Source organism: Tasmannia lanceolata, unplaced genomic scaffold (genome assembly GCF_043159265.1).
Source record: "Tasmannia lanceolata isolate RefF3 unplaced genomic scaffold, GAP_Taslan_0.1 ptg000018l, whole genome shotgun sequence".
Classification (NCBI taxonomy): Eukaryota; Viridiplantae; Streptophyta; class Magnoliopsida; order Canellales; family Winteraceae; genus Tasmannia; species Tasmannia lanceolata.
The window spans coordinates 66,753,590-66,765,382 of NW_027518695.1; the positions used below are offsets into that span (position 1 = coordinate 66,753,590).

General features: G+C 46.7%; 1 protein-coding gene across 1 annotated transcript; it reads left to right on the forward strand.

Annotated features, from left to right (window-relative positions):
• Positions 1-754: 754 nt before the first annotated feature.
• On the forward strand, positions 755-3,472 carry LOC143851042 (protein JINGUBANG-like). The gene is made up of 2 exons (XM_077360367.1): positions 755-1,618; positions 2,460-3,472. Exons 1-2 carry the CDS (start codon positions 1,013-1,015, stop codon positions 3,231-3,233), a joined length of 1,380 nt encoding a protein of 459 aa, XP_077216482.1. The 5' UTR covers positions 755-1,012; the 3' UTR covers positions 3,234-3,472.
• The last annotated feature ends 8,321 nt before the right edge of the window (positions 3,473-11,793 follow it).

An 11,793-nucleotide genomic window follows, 5' to 3' on the forward strand; every position in this document is an offset into this window, starting at 1 on the left:
GACTTGACCCGATTTCCTACCCGACGAGGTTCAACCCGACCTGACCAGAGGAACCCTTTTTTCCAACCCGAATCCGACCCTACCCTAATTTTTAAGCTTACACAAAAAAAAATCATAAGAAATGCCGAGTTGAACTCGGGTCGGGTTGCCCAACCCTACCCTAATTTTTAAGCTTACACAAAAAAAAATCATAAGAAATGCCGAGTTGAACTCGGGTCGGGTTGCCCAAACCCTAAACCCAAATCCGAACTCAACCGGACCCAACCCGGCTTTTTTTTTTTTTTTCGGGTTGAACCCGACCCGAGTTGCACAACTTGCACCCCTACAAGTGGGGGTGCCCCAGGACATAAAGGGAGTGAATATATCACTTCCCAATCAGCCTTGTGGTACAAGGATACTTTGGTAATTTAAATAGTCAAAAACCGTTCTCTTTCCCTAATTTGAAATCCATCCCCATCTCCAAACTAACTTCTACATAATCGCCAAACCACCCCAAATTTTCTCCCTGGACACCCCCAGAAATAGCTTTCAAACACCCCCGCGAATCAGCACCCATCCTTTGTAACAAAGCCAAAAAACCGCCCATGCCCTCTTTTCCCGGTCGTCCACTTCTTCCCCTATACGCAAGCAAGAGTTTTCCTCTTGACACGTGTATGTCTCTCCTTCACCCTCTCTCTCATACCTCGGTCGCTTTCCCACCCCCCTCCTATTTATATCCCCGTCCCTCCTCCCACCTTTAGTTTTTTCTCCCTTTCGGACCACCATCTTTCTTTCCTTTTGCATCTGAGCTTTCGGTTTCCTTCATCTCTTAATCTTAGCAGAGATTCTCTCTTTCTCAAATACCCAAACTTATATTTTTTATTTTCTTTTTGCGCTTACATGTAAACAACTATTGGGTTTTGAACCGAGGACGTGCCATGAGACAATATATAACTCTACCAATATTCCAAAAGCACAAGTTGTTAGAGTTGGGGTTATTTAATCATTTATACTACAACTTTTAGTATACAAAATGAAGAGAGAGGGAAGAGGAGGGACTATATTCATGGAAACAAGTAGCATTCCACGGCCGAAATTTGCGAATTTGATGCATTCCGATCCCGGCGTTCCGATCATAAACAACGACGACGATTTCAATCCGAGGGGAAGTAGTGCGTCCGGATACAATTCCGACCGGAATGGCGATAGCTCGCCCTACAACATGTCCCCATGGACTCAAACCTCGCCCTACGTAAAATCCCCATGGTCGAAAGGGTCCGCCGTAAACCCTCTCTCCGACGAGAATTTACCTCCGAACGGCCTAATCGGATCGTTGGTCCGAGAAGAAGGGCATATCTACTCATTGGCGGCTTCCGGCGAGCTTTTGTACACGGGATCGGATAGCAAGAATATCCGTGTTTGGAAGAATATGCAGGAATTCTCCGGATTCAAATCTAATAGCGGATTAGTAAAAGCGATTGTGATCTCCGGTGAGAAAATCTTCACCGGCCATCAAGACGGGAAGATCCGCGTTTGGAGGGTTTCCACGAAGAATCCTAGCGTTCACCGGCGCGCCGGCACGCTTCCTACTCTGAAAGCTCTCTTGAAGAGCTCCATCAATCCGAGCAACTATGTCGAGGTCCTGTTGAATATTTTCAAAATATTTAAATATTTCTCTAGCCTTGCTTACCTCCCATTTTTCTAGCCCTCTTTTTATTTTCTATTTGGCTCACTTTCTTTCATACTCTATTTCTTTCAACGTAAATTAGATGTAAAAACAAATTTTAGTCCCATTTCCCACTTAGAATGAGTATAAAATTTATTCTATGCTCAAGCTCGGTTTCTTTTGATATAAGTTGTGTTACAGCAATTTTATGTTAGCCCCTTTTTTCGATGTAAAATGGGCATAAAACAAATTTTATGCTCATGATTTAGTGGAAAAATGAGCGTAAAATTTGTTTTTGGGACCGTTTCACGTCGAAAGAAATGGGCATAAATGGAGCTTCGGTGTAAAATGGGCATAAAAATAATTTTTAATCCCATTTTTTAAAATTTATTTTTATCCCATTTTATGTTGAAAGAAACTTATCCTTTGTGTTTCTTACTTCAAGAGGAAGTCTAAACTGAAGGGAGCCCTTGCAAAAAAGAGGTGAAAGGGCTCTCCTATTGGCTGCACATCACCATCATGCTGAAAGTCAAACATGATGGTGATGTGCAGCCAATAGGGGAGCCCTTTCACCTCTTTTTTTGCAAGGGCTCCCTTCAGTCTAGAATTCCTCTTACTCTTTAAACATAAATCCGTCTAAATTAACCATAATCATATTATTTCCCAATAAATGGTGGAAATTGAAAAAATTGCAAGAAAAGTTTTTCCATTGGAAATGTTTTTCTTGCAATCCAAACAGGGCCTTCATGTTTCTTACTTCGATTATTTGCATCTCCACTGTTTGATCATTCACCATACCAATTTGTCCCAACAGGTCCGACGTCGCAGGAACTCTCTCTGGATCAAGCACTATGACGCGGTCTCATGCCTTAGCTTGAACGAAGATCAAGGCCTTCTCTACTCAGGCTCTTGGGATAAAACCCTAAAAGTGTGGCGGATTTCCGATTCCAAGTGCTTGGAATCGATCAACGCTCACGATGATGCTGTTAATTCCGCCGTGGCTGGATTTGACGGACTCGTTTTCACGGGGTCCGCCGACGGCACCGTTAAAGTTTGGCGTAGAGAATTGCAAGCAAAAGGAACAACAAAGCATCACTTTCTTCAAACACTCTTGAAACAAGAATGCGCGGTAACGGCATTAGCCGTTAATCCGTCAGCTTCCGTTATCTATGCTGGATCTTCGGACGGACTCGTTAATTTTTGGGAACGTGAGAAACATTTATCCCATGGTGGGGTCCTAAAGGGACATAAGGTGGCGGTTTTGTGTCTTGCGGCAGGTGGGAATCTCGTTTTTAGTGGGTCCGCCGATAAAACGATATGCGTGTGGAGGAGGGATGGTGGGGCCCACACGTGTTTATCTGTTTTGAACGGTCATGCGGGGCCCGTCAAGTGTTTAGCTGTGGAGATTGATCTGGAATCGACGGCTAAGGATCGACGGTGGATTGTGTATAGTGGGAGTCTTGATAAATCGGTAAAGGTGTGGAAGGTATTCGAAAATGGGCCCGACATGGTAAGACAACGTGGGGCCGAGCAGCAGCAGCCGTCGGATCAGACGGCTCAATCAGATGGTAGGATGTTAGGGTGGTGACTTGGCAATGACCATTTGTCTGATCCAAATTGGTCAACGGTCGATATAAGGATATTATTATTCTTTGAAATGTTAGGGATATTTGACACGTGTCGGGTGATGATTGGGTGGTAAATACAAGGGAAGGAGTGTTTTAATGTGTTTGATAGAACGTGTTAGCTTTGAAATGTTAATGAAACCACTTGTTTTAAAGAAAAAGAATTGTTAGTTATTATGTGGTTAAAATACCACTTTGTTCATTTCTATGTTACTTCTTTATTGAAATTTCGAATGCTTGGCTGAGTTTTGTGGACTTTAGGTGTTGCTTTTGTGCCCAGTGGGAAGATATTGCATCCCTTTTGTTTTGATATTGGCACTTCTCTAATTATCGGCCATTGTAGACCCCACCCAACAAACACAAGGTGAGTGGGGCCCACTTGTTAAAAGGGAGGGACGGGGCCCACTTTTTAAAATGGGTGTCCCTCGATTTGGGTCTACCCAGCTTGTGAAATACTACACATGTATGGAGACGGACATAGTCCTTGCAGTTTGGATTGCAGGAAAAACATTTTCGGCTAGAAACCATTTCCTTTTATTTGGTAGGTAAGCTGAGATTGAACCTCGGACTTCTTGGTTGAAGAACAAAGCCTCTTACCAATTGAGCTATAGAGGCTCGACCCCTAGAAAACATTCTTTTTAATTGGCCCTGTTTCGATTGCAGGAAAAATACTTTGGTGGAGATTTTTTCCTTTTTAGGGCATATTTTGGCACCCTTGAAATTTTTGTTTTGAAGAGCCTACCCTTGAAGATTATTCCATGGAATATTCATGGGCCCAACCATAAAAGATGAACAGAGAAGGCGGGATGGGGAGAAAATTGATGAGGCACAAGTGGAGAGAGCATGCCAAATCTCTACAAAATAATTAAAAATAGGGAGATGATATTTTCACCCCTGCATTAAGTGCACACCGACTTATATAACCTGATTTGATGTGAAAAGTGAGCAACTTTATGTCAAATCACGTTATAAGGGGGGTGTGCAAGTACTGCAGGGGGGATGAAAATATCATCACTGGTGGCGCCAGAATCCGGGTTTGTGATCACACGGTGGGTAGAGAGCCTCCGCTAGTGTCTGCAACCACAAACAAAGGGATCAAGGTTGGTCCCGGACGACCACCTCGACACCCAAGTCAAATTCTGACCAACAGTATGAAGGACAACAAGAGACAGCTGAGGTATGGTCAGGTCTACCAGGACCGATGCGCGGGTTCTTTCTCTGATCTTTGGATGTGGTGAGTTAGCGGTGGAGGGTAGGAGGTAGGGGTGGTTATTCGGTTAAAACCGAACCGAAAAAACCGAAATGTTAAAACCGAATGTATTTCGGTTTCCCAAAATTCGAACCGAAACCGAAACCGAATTTATGAGAAACCGAACCGAAACCGAACCGATTACAAATTCGGTTTTTCGGTTAGTTCGGTTTGAACCGAATAATTCGTTTAACACACAACACAGTGTTTCTCTCCAAATGAGAGAGTTAAAAAAAAAAAGAGGATGACCAGATTCGAAAGCAAGTCAAAATTTGAAACCCAAATACCTAGATAGAGATCGGAGAGGGATCTCTTGAATCTTGATTCACTTTTTTCCTATTCCCTTCCTCACCAAACCCTAAAGAAACTCAAGATCTGGAGCACTCTTACTCTTCTTCTTTTTTTCCCTTCTCCAAGCTCTTGTTTCTCTTCTCCAAGCTCATGCTCAAGCTCTAGGAATAGAGAGCTCTGTTTCTTCTTCTTTTTCTTCAACTTCTTCTATTTTTTTCTTTTCCCCAAACCCTAAACTCGTCCCCTTTTCCTTTCTTCCCTAAACCCTTGTCTCAGATCTTGAGAGAGAGAGAGAGAGAGAGAGATATCAGATCTTTTTTTTATGGGTAAGAGAGAGAGATCTCAAATCTTAAGAGAGAGAGAGAGAGATATTAGAGAAAGGCCCTTTTCTACATTTGTCCTTTTAGTAAGTAGCACCCTTTTGTACATTTGTTTTTTAGGAAATGGCACATGGCAACAGACAACAGCTGTCATACACTCATACTCTTACACCAAAATTTTAAAAAATGTCGCACATTCCCCAAGAATTCACATGCAAAGCCTCTTTTTCATTAAAACAAATGAAAAAGAAAAAGACGAAGGTAGGTAGCGTATATTAACCAACCCGCCACTTCGGTTTTTTTGGATAAACCGACTTTTTCAGAACAATAACCGAAGCCGAAACCGAAATCCGAAATTTTATGTTTTTACTAACTGAAACCGAACCGAAACACTTACAAACCGAACCGAAATGGCCGACCGAATTCGGTTCGGTCGGTTATTTCGGTTTTAGCCGAATAATGCACAGCCCTAGTAGGAGGGAGTGGGCGTCCAGCACCTTTCTCCCTTGTTAATGGGGGTTGAATGATTTTAATGATGGTCCAAGCCTCCTTTAATGGTGTCTGGTTTAGTGAATTTTTCCTTTGGTTAAGTCGGATCGATCCCTTCTCTTAGAGACGTAATGGTGTATTTATACTTTGATTTTGCATGCAAGTTCTCTTTATGGGGCGCCACGTGGATCTTTTCATCATTTTAGAGAGAAAACCTTCTTTTGTTGGATTGGGTTGCCCCCCTGGTTCGAAGGCGCTCGTGGCCTTATTGTGTAATCCTACCCATAATCGTGATGATAGATAATCATGCTTAAGATTTTGGCGGCGGGAGGCGACACGTGGCGGGATTAAGCGATGCTGTGTCATTGATTATCTTGCTTATACTCCATCGCGAGGGATAGACCTTGATCCAACCTCTTGGTCCGGCCAGATTGGACCCTTTTTATCTAAGTGGAATGGTAGTAGAGGTGGTTGGACCCTTGCACTAGGTTCCGACCCCTTTTTCCATCTAAGTGGAATGGTAGTGGATGTGGTCGGACCCTTGTGCTGGGTTCCGAGCCCTTTTTCCATCTAAGTGGATTGGTAGTGGATGTGGTCAGACCCTTGTGCTGGGTTCCGAACCCTAGTTCCATATAAGTGTAATTGTAGTAGAGGTGGTTGGACCCTTGCACTAGGTTCCGAGCCCTTTTTCCATCTAAGTGGAATGGTAGTAGAGGTGGTTGGACCCTTGCGCTAGGTTCCGAGCCCTTTTCCATCTAAGTGGAATGGTAGTGGATAGTACGACCGGATGATTAAAAATCTGAGGCCTTTTCGAATTCTTCATTAAGTGGGACCTAGTTCGGGGAGGATCCTTCAAGTGGCGGCCCGCCTTGTTTTGGCAAGAAATTGTAGGAGTAACTTGCTCCGGAAGTTAGTAGTAGGGGTAGAAGCGTCTTTTCACAATAAGAAGTGGCGCCTCGATTTTGGCCGTTTCCTCGAGTTCCCAAATCGGCGCTACGTGCGTGTGTCCCATCCGATTGGAAAGGGCGGGAGGCTGGTTGACACGTGTCGAAACCCTAACTTTTAAGACTTTCTCAGGACTATTTCACTTTGTTTCTTCGTCTTCTTTGGGGCAAGCAGGTTTTCTTCTGAGGCAATTTTGTCCGCCGGCCGATCTTCTTCTCTCGTTGTCGATTCTTCCCCGGTTTTCGTCCTTCTTTGTTATTTATTTCGGTGAGTCCCACACCCTTTGTCTCAACTGATTTCTAATTCTTTTTCATTTGTCCTTTGGCGATGTCTGATACAATTGATTCCCAAAAACGCCGTAGTGAGTCAGTAGAAGTAGTGGAGAGTGACCAACCAAGAAAAAGGAGGCGGTTGGTAAAGGGTGGAGATGGCGATCTTCGGGATGACCAGATGCCTAGAGAGCTGGAGGATAATCCTGGAGCCTCTGGTTCGTCGTCGGACGCCACTCCGTCTGAACCCCTTTTTCAGGCTCCCCTTACTCGCGAGGCGAAGATTAGGGATATAAGGGCTGGCGCTGCTATCCGCCCCGGCCGGGTGACGTCGTTCAAAAGTTTCTTGGAAAAGGGGGCGGCGGAGAAGATTAGAAAGGAGTATAACATTCCTTACGAGTATGGGATTAGGATCACTACCTCTAAAGAGGGGGTGTGAGAGGATGTTACGGAGGAGGAGGTGGCTTTTTTATGTGGAGGCTTTTAGGGCAGGAGTTAGGTTTGCGCTTTTGGGTATTATAGTGCAAGCCCTCGAATTTTACCGAGTGGCCCCTTCCCAACTGGCACCCAATAGTTGGCGTACCCTTTTGGCCTTTGTGGCCAAAGCGGTCCTGCACAAGGTACATGCGACCCTCCCTTTGCTTAGGAGTTGCTTTGCCTTTAGCCCTTTCGTGAAGGGTGAGGATAGCTAGTTGTACCTGACCCAGCGCCCCCAGGTGAGGGTTGCAGCGAACTTACCTTCTTCCATTAAGAGGTGGAAGGAGGAGTTTGTGTTCATTGTCCCTCCGTCGGATGTGGATAGGGGTTTTCCTAGGTCTTGGAAGCGTTCCCATGAGTTGAGGAGGAAATCCCTTCCTGATGGGTCCGACTATAGTAAATTTGACTGGGAGAAGCTTGCCGTTGGGGAGCCTATTGATGTTTCTGAGTTCAAGGAAGAGAAGAGTTTAAGGGAGTATGGCCTGGTCAACTCTATGGAGAGGAGAACCCACAAGACAGTCGAGGATGTAGGAGAGAGCTCTACTAATCCTTGTGGTGAGCCCCCCCTTTACGTTAGCGGCTTCCCCCTTTTTTTCAGTTTTTTTTGTTTCTCCTCGATTGCTGAATTGCTTTTCTTGATCGTTGGTGGCAAATATGTCTTCTCCTGAGAACCTGGGCAGGGGGAAGGAGGCCATGGTGGAGTTGCTGAAGGGTCAACACGGTCGAGCAAGGATCCCCTCGGGTTTTATGGCTGTAGCAAGGAAGGACCGGTTGGCCACCAAGCCTCCGGGGTCTATGGCGTTGAGCTCCTCCGGCCGTTCGGTGGGGGCGAAGGACGCGGCAAGACCTCCCCCCCTCTAAGGAAGTGGAGCCCCCTGCCAAGAAGGTAGTCCCTCCCCGAGCTCCGCAAGGTAAAGCTGGTCGGTTGGCCAAGGCTTCGATCTCATTCTTTGAGGATGTTCCCAGTCGGATGGAGGGGTCGGGTATGACCAAATTGCTTTTGGATGAGATGGAGATCCCCGCACGGTGTTATAAAATGCAGGGCAAGGAGTTCAGGCCGGAGTGGAAGATCGATGTAGAGGACGATGTTCTCTGAAATCCGCGGGTCGGTGTGGAGCTAGGGCTGATAACGGCCCTCCCCGGTGATGAGGCCGAGCTGGAGAAGTTTCCTCGCAGGGCATTGGGCGCACGATACCTCCATTCCATATCTTGCGTAAGCATTGTTTGGTTGGATTTTATCTTTTTCGTTGCCTTGAGATAGCACGTGGTGAATTGATAAAGTTTGTGCAGACCCAAAGCTACGCCAGGAGAATGATGGAGTATATGCTAGAGGACGAATCCGAGATGGGTGCTTTTGAGGAGCGTGTTCATAAGTTGGGTGAGGATCTCAAGAGGGCCCAAGCTGAGAAGGCATCACTTACGAACACTGTAAAGGATCTTTAGGGGCGGCTACAGATGGCCTGAGAATAATCTCTTGGTTGTGCGGGAAGCGCATGCTGAGGAATTGTCAAAGGCGCGGGAGGAATGGCGGGATTCTACGGAATTTTTCAAGGCCACGGCCGTGTTCAGTATCGACGTTGAGATAGAGGCTTTTATTGAATGTCAGCGGCGCGTTCACGAGGCCGATCCTTCTTTCCCTCTGGAGAAGTTGATACACGAGGCCGAGGAGACCATTCCGGAGGGTCTCTCTCGAGGGAGAGTGGGTGTCGTGGGGCCGGCCAAAGATTCGACCAGTGAGGTGGTTCCAAATGCTCCAACTGATGTCGTGGCCTCCGGGAAGGATCAGTAAGGTGGTAAGTTCGGCACCCGTGTCCTTTGAACTTTGGATTTTGTCGAACTATGTCTTTTTAAGGCCCTGTTTGAGGCCAATGCACTGGGTCTGTAATAACTAGTTGAACCATACATATCTTATTTTTCTTTTTTGACGTGGGGAGGGGGGGTAAGGCCTGTTTGTCCTCCTCCCTTCCCTTTATATTTTATGTGAATTCGTGGTGATAGTACAAGGTGGTTACGGCCCCTTTCTGAAAAGATGATGACATGTTTCCTTTTGGCAGGACGTTGCTGACTTTGATTCTGTAGGCAGGGATACCTCGAGCACGCCTCCGAGGGGTTTCACTTTAGGGTACCCTGCTTGTAGAAGGGCCATCTTCCTCTCGAGTGATCAGCTCGAAGTTGATAGGCTCTGCCTGCCCTCTAAAAAGGACAGGTCTTCTTTTTTTTTTGCATGAGGAGCGTTCTAGGGTATTTTCTGGGAGATCAACCCATATGTTACCTCTGTTTCACTCCCTGTGTTCTTCCGGCCCTACGCATGGCATGTGCCGGAAAGTGGAGATACACATAATACGTAAAAAATGCTATTTCATTGATTGCGAAAGAAAATACATAGCCTTGTACTGAAACAACAACAAAAAGAGACAAACGAGGCACACATAATAATTCAAAAGAAAGTACAACGCTTACCTCCCCCCCTTTTTTTCCTTTTTACTGATAAAATCTCCGGAGGTTGTCCATATTCCAGCTTCGGGGAACCGGGGTCCTGTCGAGGTGCTCCAGTTGGTAGGCTACGGGTCGTAGCGCTCGGGTTACCTTGTAAGGTCCCTCCCATTTTGGGGCAAGTTTTCCGGAGTTTCGGGGGTCCGAGACCTCCGAGCGTCGTAGTACTAAATCTCCCGACCGTACCGAGCGCGTTTTTAGGCGGGAGTCGTAATACCGTGCTACTTTTCCCTGGTAGGAGGCGGTTTGGAGCCTGGCTTGCTCCCTTTTTTTCCAAGACCAGGTCAAGGGTGTTCCGGAGGAGCTCAGAGTTCTCGTGCTCATCAAAATTTTCGACACGGAACGTGGGGAGTCCGATTTCCACGAGAATGACGGCCTCGACCCCAAATGTTAGGCCAAAGGGAGACTCTCCGGTAGTGGTCCGCGGTGTTGTCCTATATGCCCAAAGGACGTTGGGGAGTGCCTCCACCTAGGATTTTCCGGCTTCTTCCAATCGTTTCTTGAGACTTTGAAGCAGAATCCTATTAGTAACTTCAACTTGTTCGTTGGCCTGGGGGTGCGCTACCAAGGCGAACCTGTGCTCGATACTTAGGTTGTTGCAAAACTTACAGAACTTGGTGCTTGAGAACTGGGGCTCATTGTCCGTTACGAGTATCTTTGGGATGCCGAAGCGGTAGATTATGTCTTGATAAAAGAATTTCTCCGTTGCCTTGGAGTTTGGCTTGGCCACAGCCTTGACTTCGACCCACTTGGTGAAGTAGTCAATGGCGACATACAGCATTGTATGTCCTCCCGGGGCTTTTGGGAACGAGCCAACTAGGTCCATGCCCCACATGGCGAAGGGCAGAGGGCTTAACATCGGGGTGTACGGGGTGGCCGGCTGGCGGGGTGTGGTGGCGAATTTCTGGCATGGGCTGCATTTCTTGACGTACTCCTGGGCATCTCTCAGGATTGTTGGCCAAAAATACCCGTGTCGTGTATTTTTTGAGCTAGCGTCCTTCCGCCCCAATAAGGGTGTCAATTTTGGCTCGGGCTTGGAAGCTCTCTCGAGCTCGGCTTGAAAAAAGCTCGGCTCGAGCTCGGCCCGAATCCTTAACGAGCCGAGCCCGATTTAGGCCAGGCTCAGCTCAGCTCGGCTCGTTAAGGCTCGTTAAGAGTTTAATATATTTAAATATATATATATATATATTATATTAATATATACACTAAAAGGGTTGTCCAGGGAGTGAAAGGGGGAGGCAAAATAAGTCACTTCATTTTTGGAACCCCATTTGTTACTTGGACCACCCCCCATAGTGTAAAAAAAGTAGTCAAATTACACTAGATAGGGCTGTCCAGGGAAGATGAGGGGGGTGTGAACTTAATATAACCCGAGGTCGGTAAGGCTCACGAGCCTGGCCAAGCCTGACTGAGCCGAGCGAGCCCAAGCCTGGTTCGAGCCCGAGCCGAGCTTTTGAGCTTAACGAGCCGAGCCGAGCCTGGCCAAGCTCGGCTCGTTTACACCCCTGCGCCCCATTGATCTCCACAGATCCCTTCGTGCACTTCCCGCAGAGCGTACTCTGACTCAAAGGATACTAGGCATCGGAGGTACGACCAAGTGTATGATCGCTTGTATAACTTGGATCCGTGGAGTACATAGTGGACGGCCTTCGCAATCAGTCTATGGGCCACCAATTTGTCTTCGGGTAGTACCCCGCCTTCCAGGTACCGTACTATGGGGTCCATCCAGCTTGGCCCGGCCGGAATTTCCATTACTTGTCTTTCATCAATGCTAGGGTGGAGCAATATTTCAGTATATACGAAGCTGAAATCATGGGTCTCCTCAGAAGCCATTTTGGTGAGGGCGTCCGCTCGATCGTTCATGCCCCGTGGTACCTGCAGAATTTCTACTTCCCCCATTCCTTTCAACTTTTCTCTTACCTTTATCTTTTCATCCTGGGCTCCTTAGCTTCGTAGGTTCCCTTTACTTGCTCAACCACCAGCTGTGAAT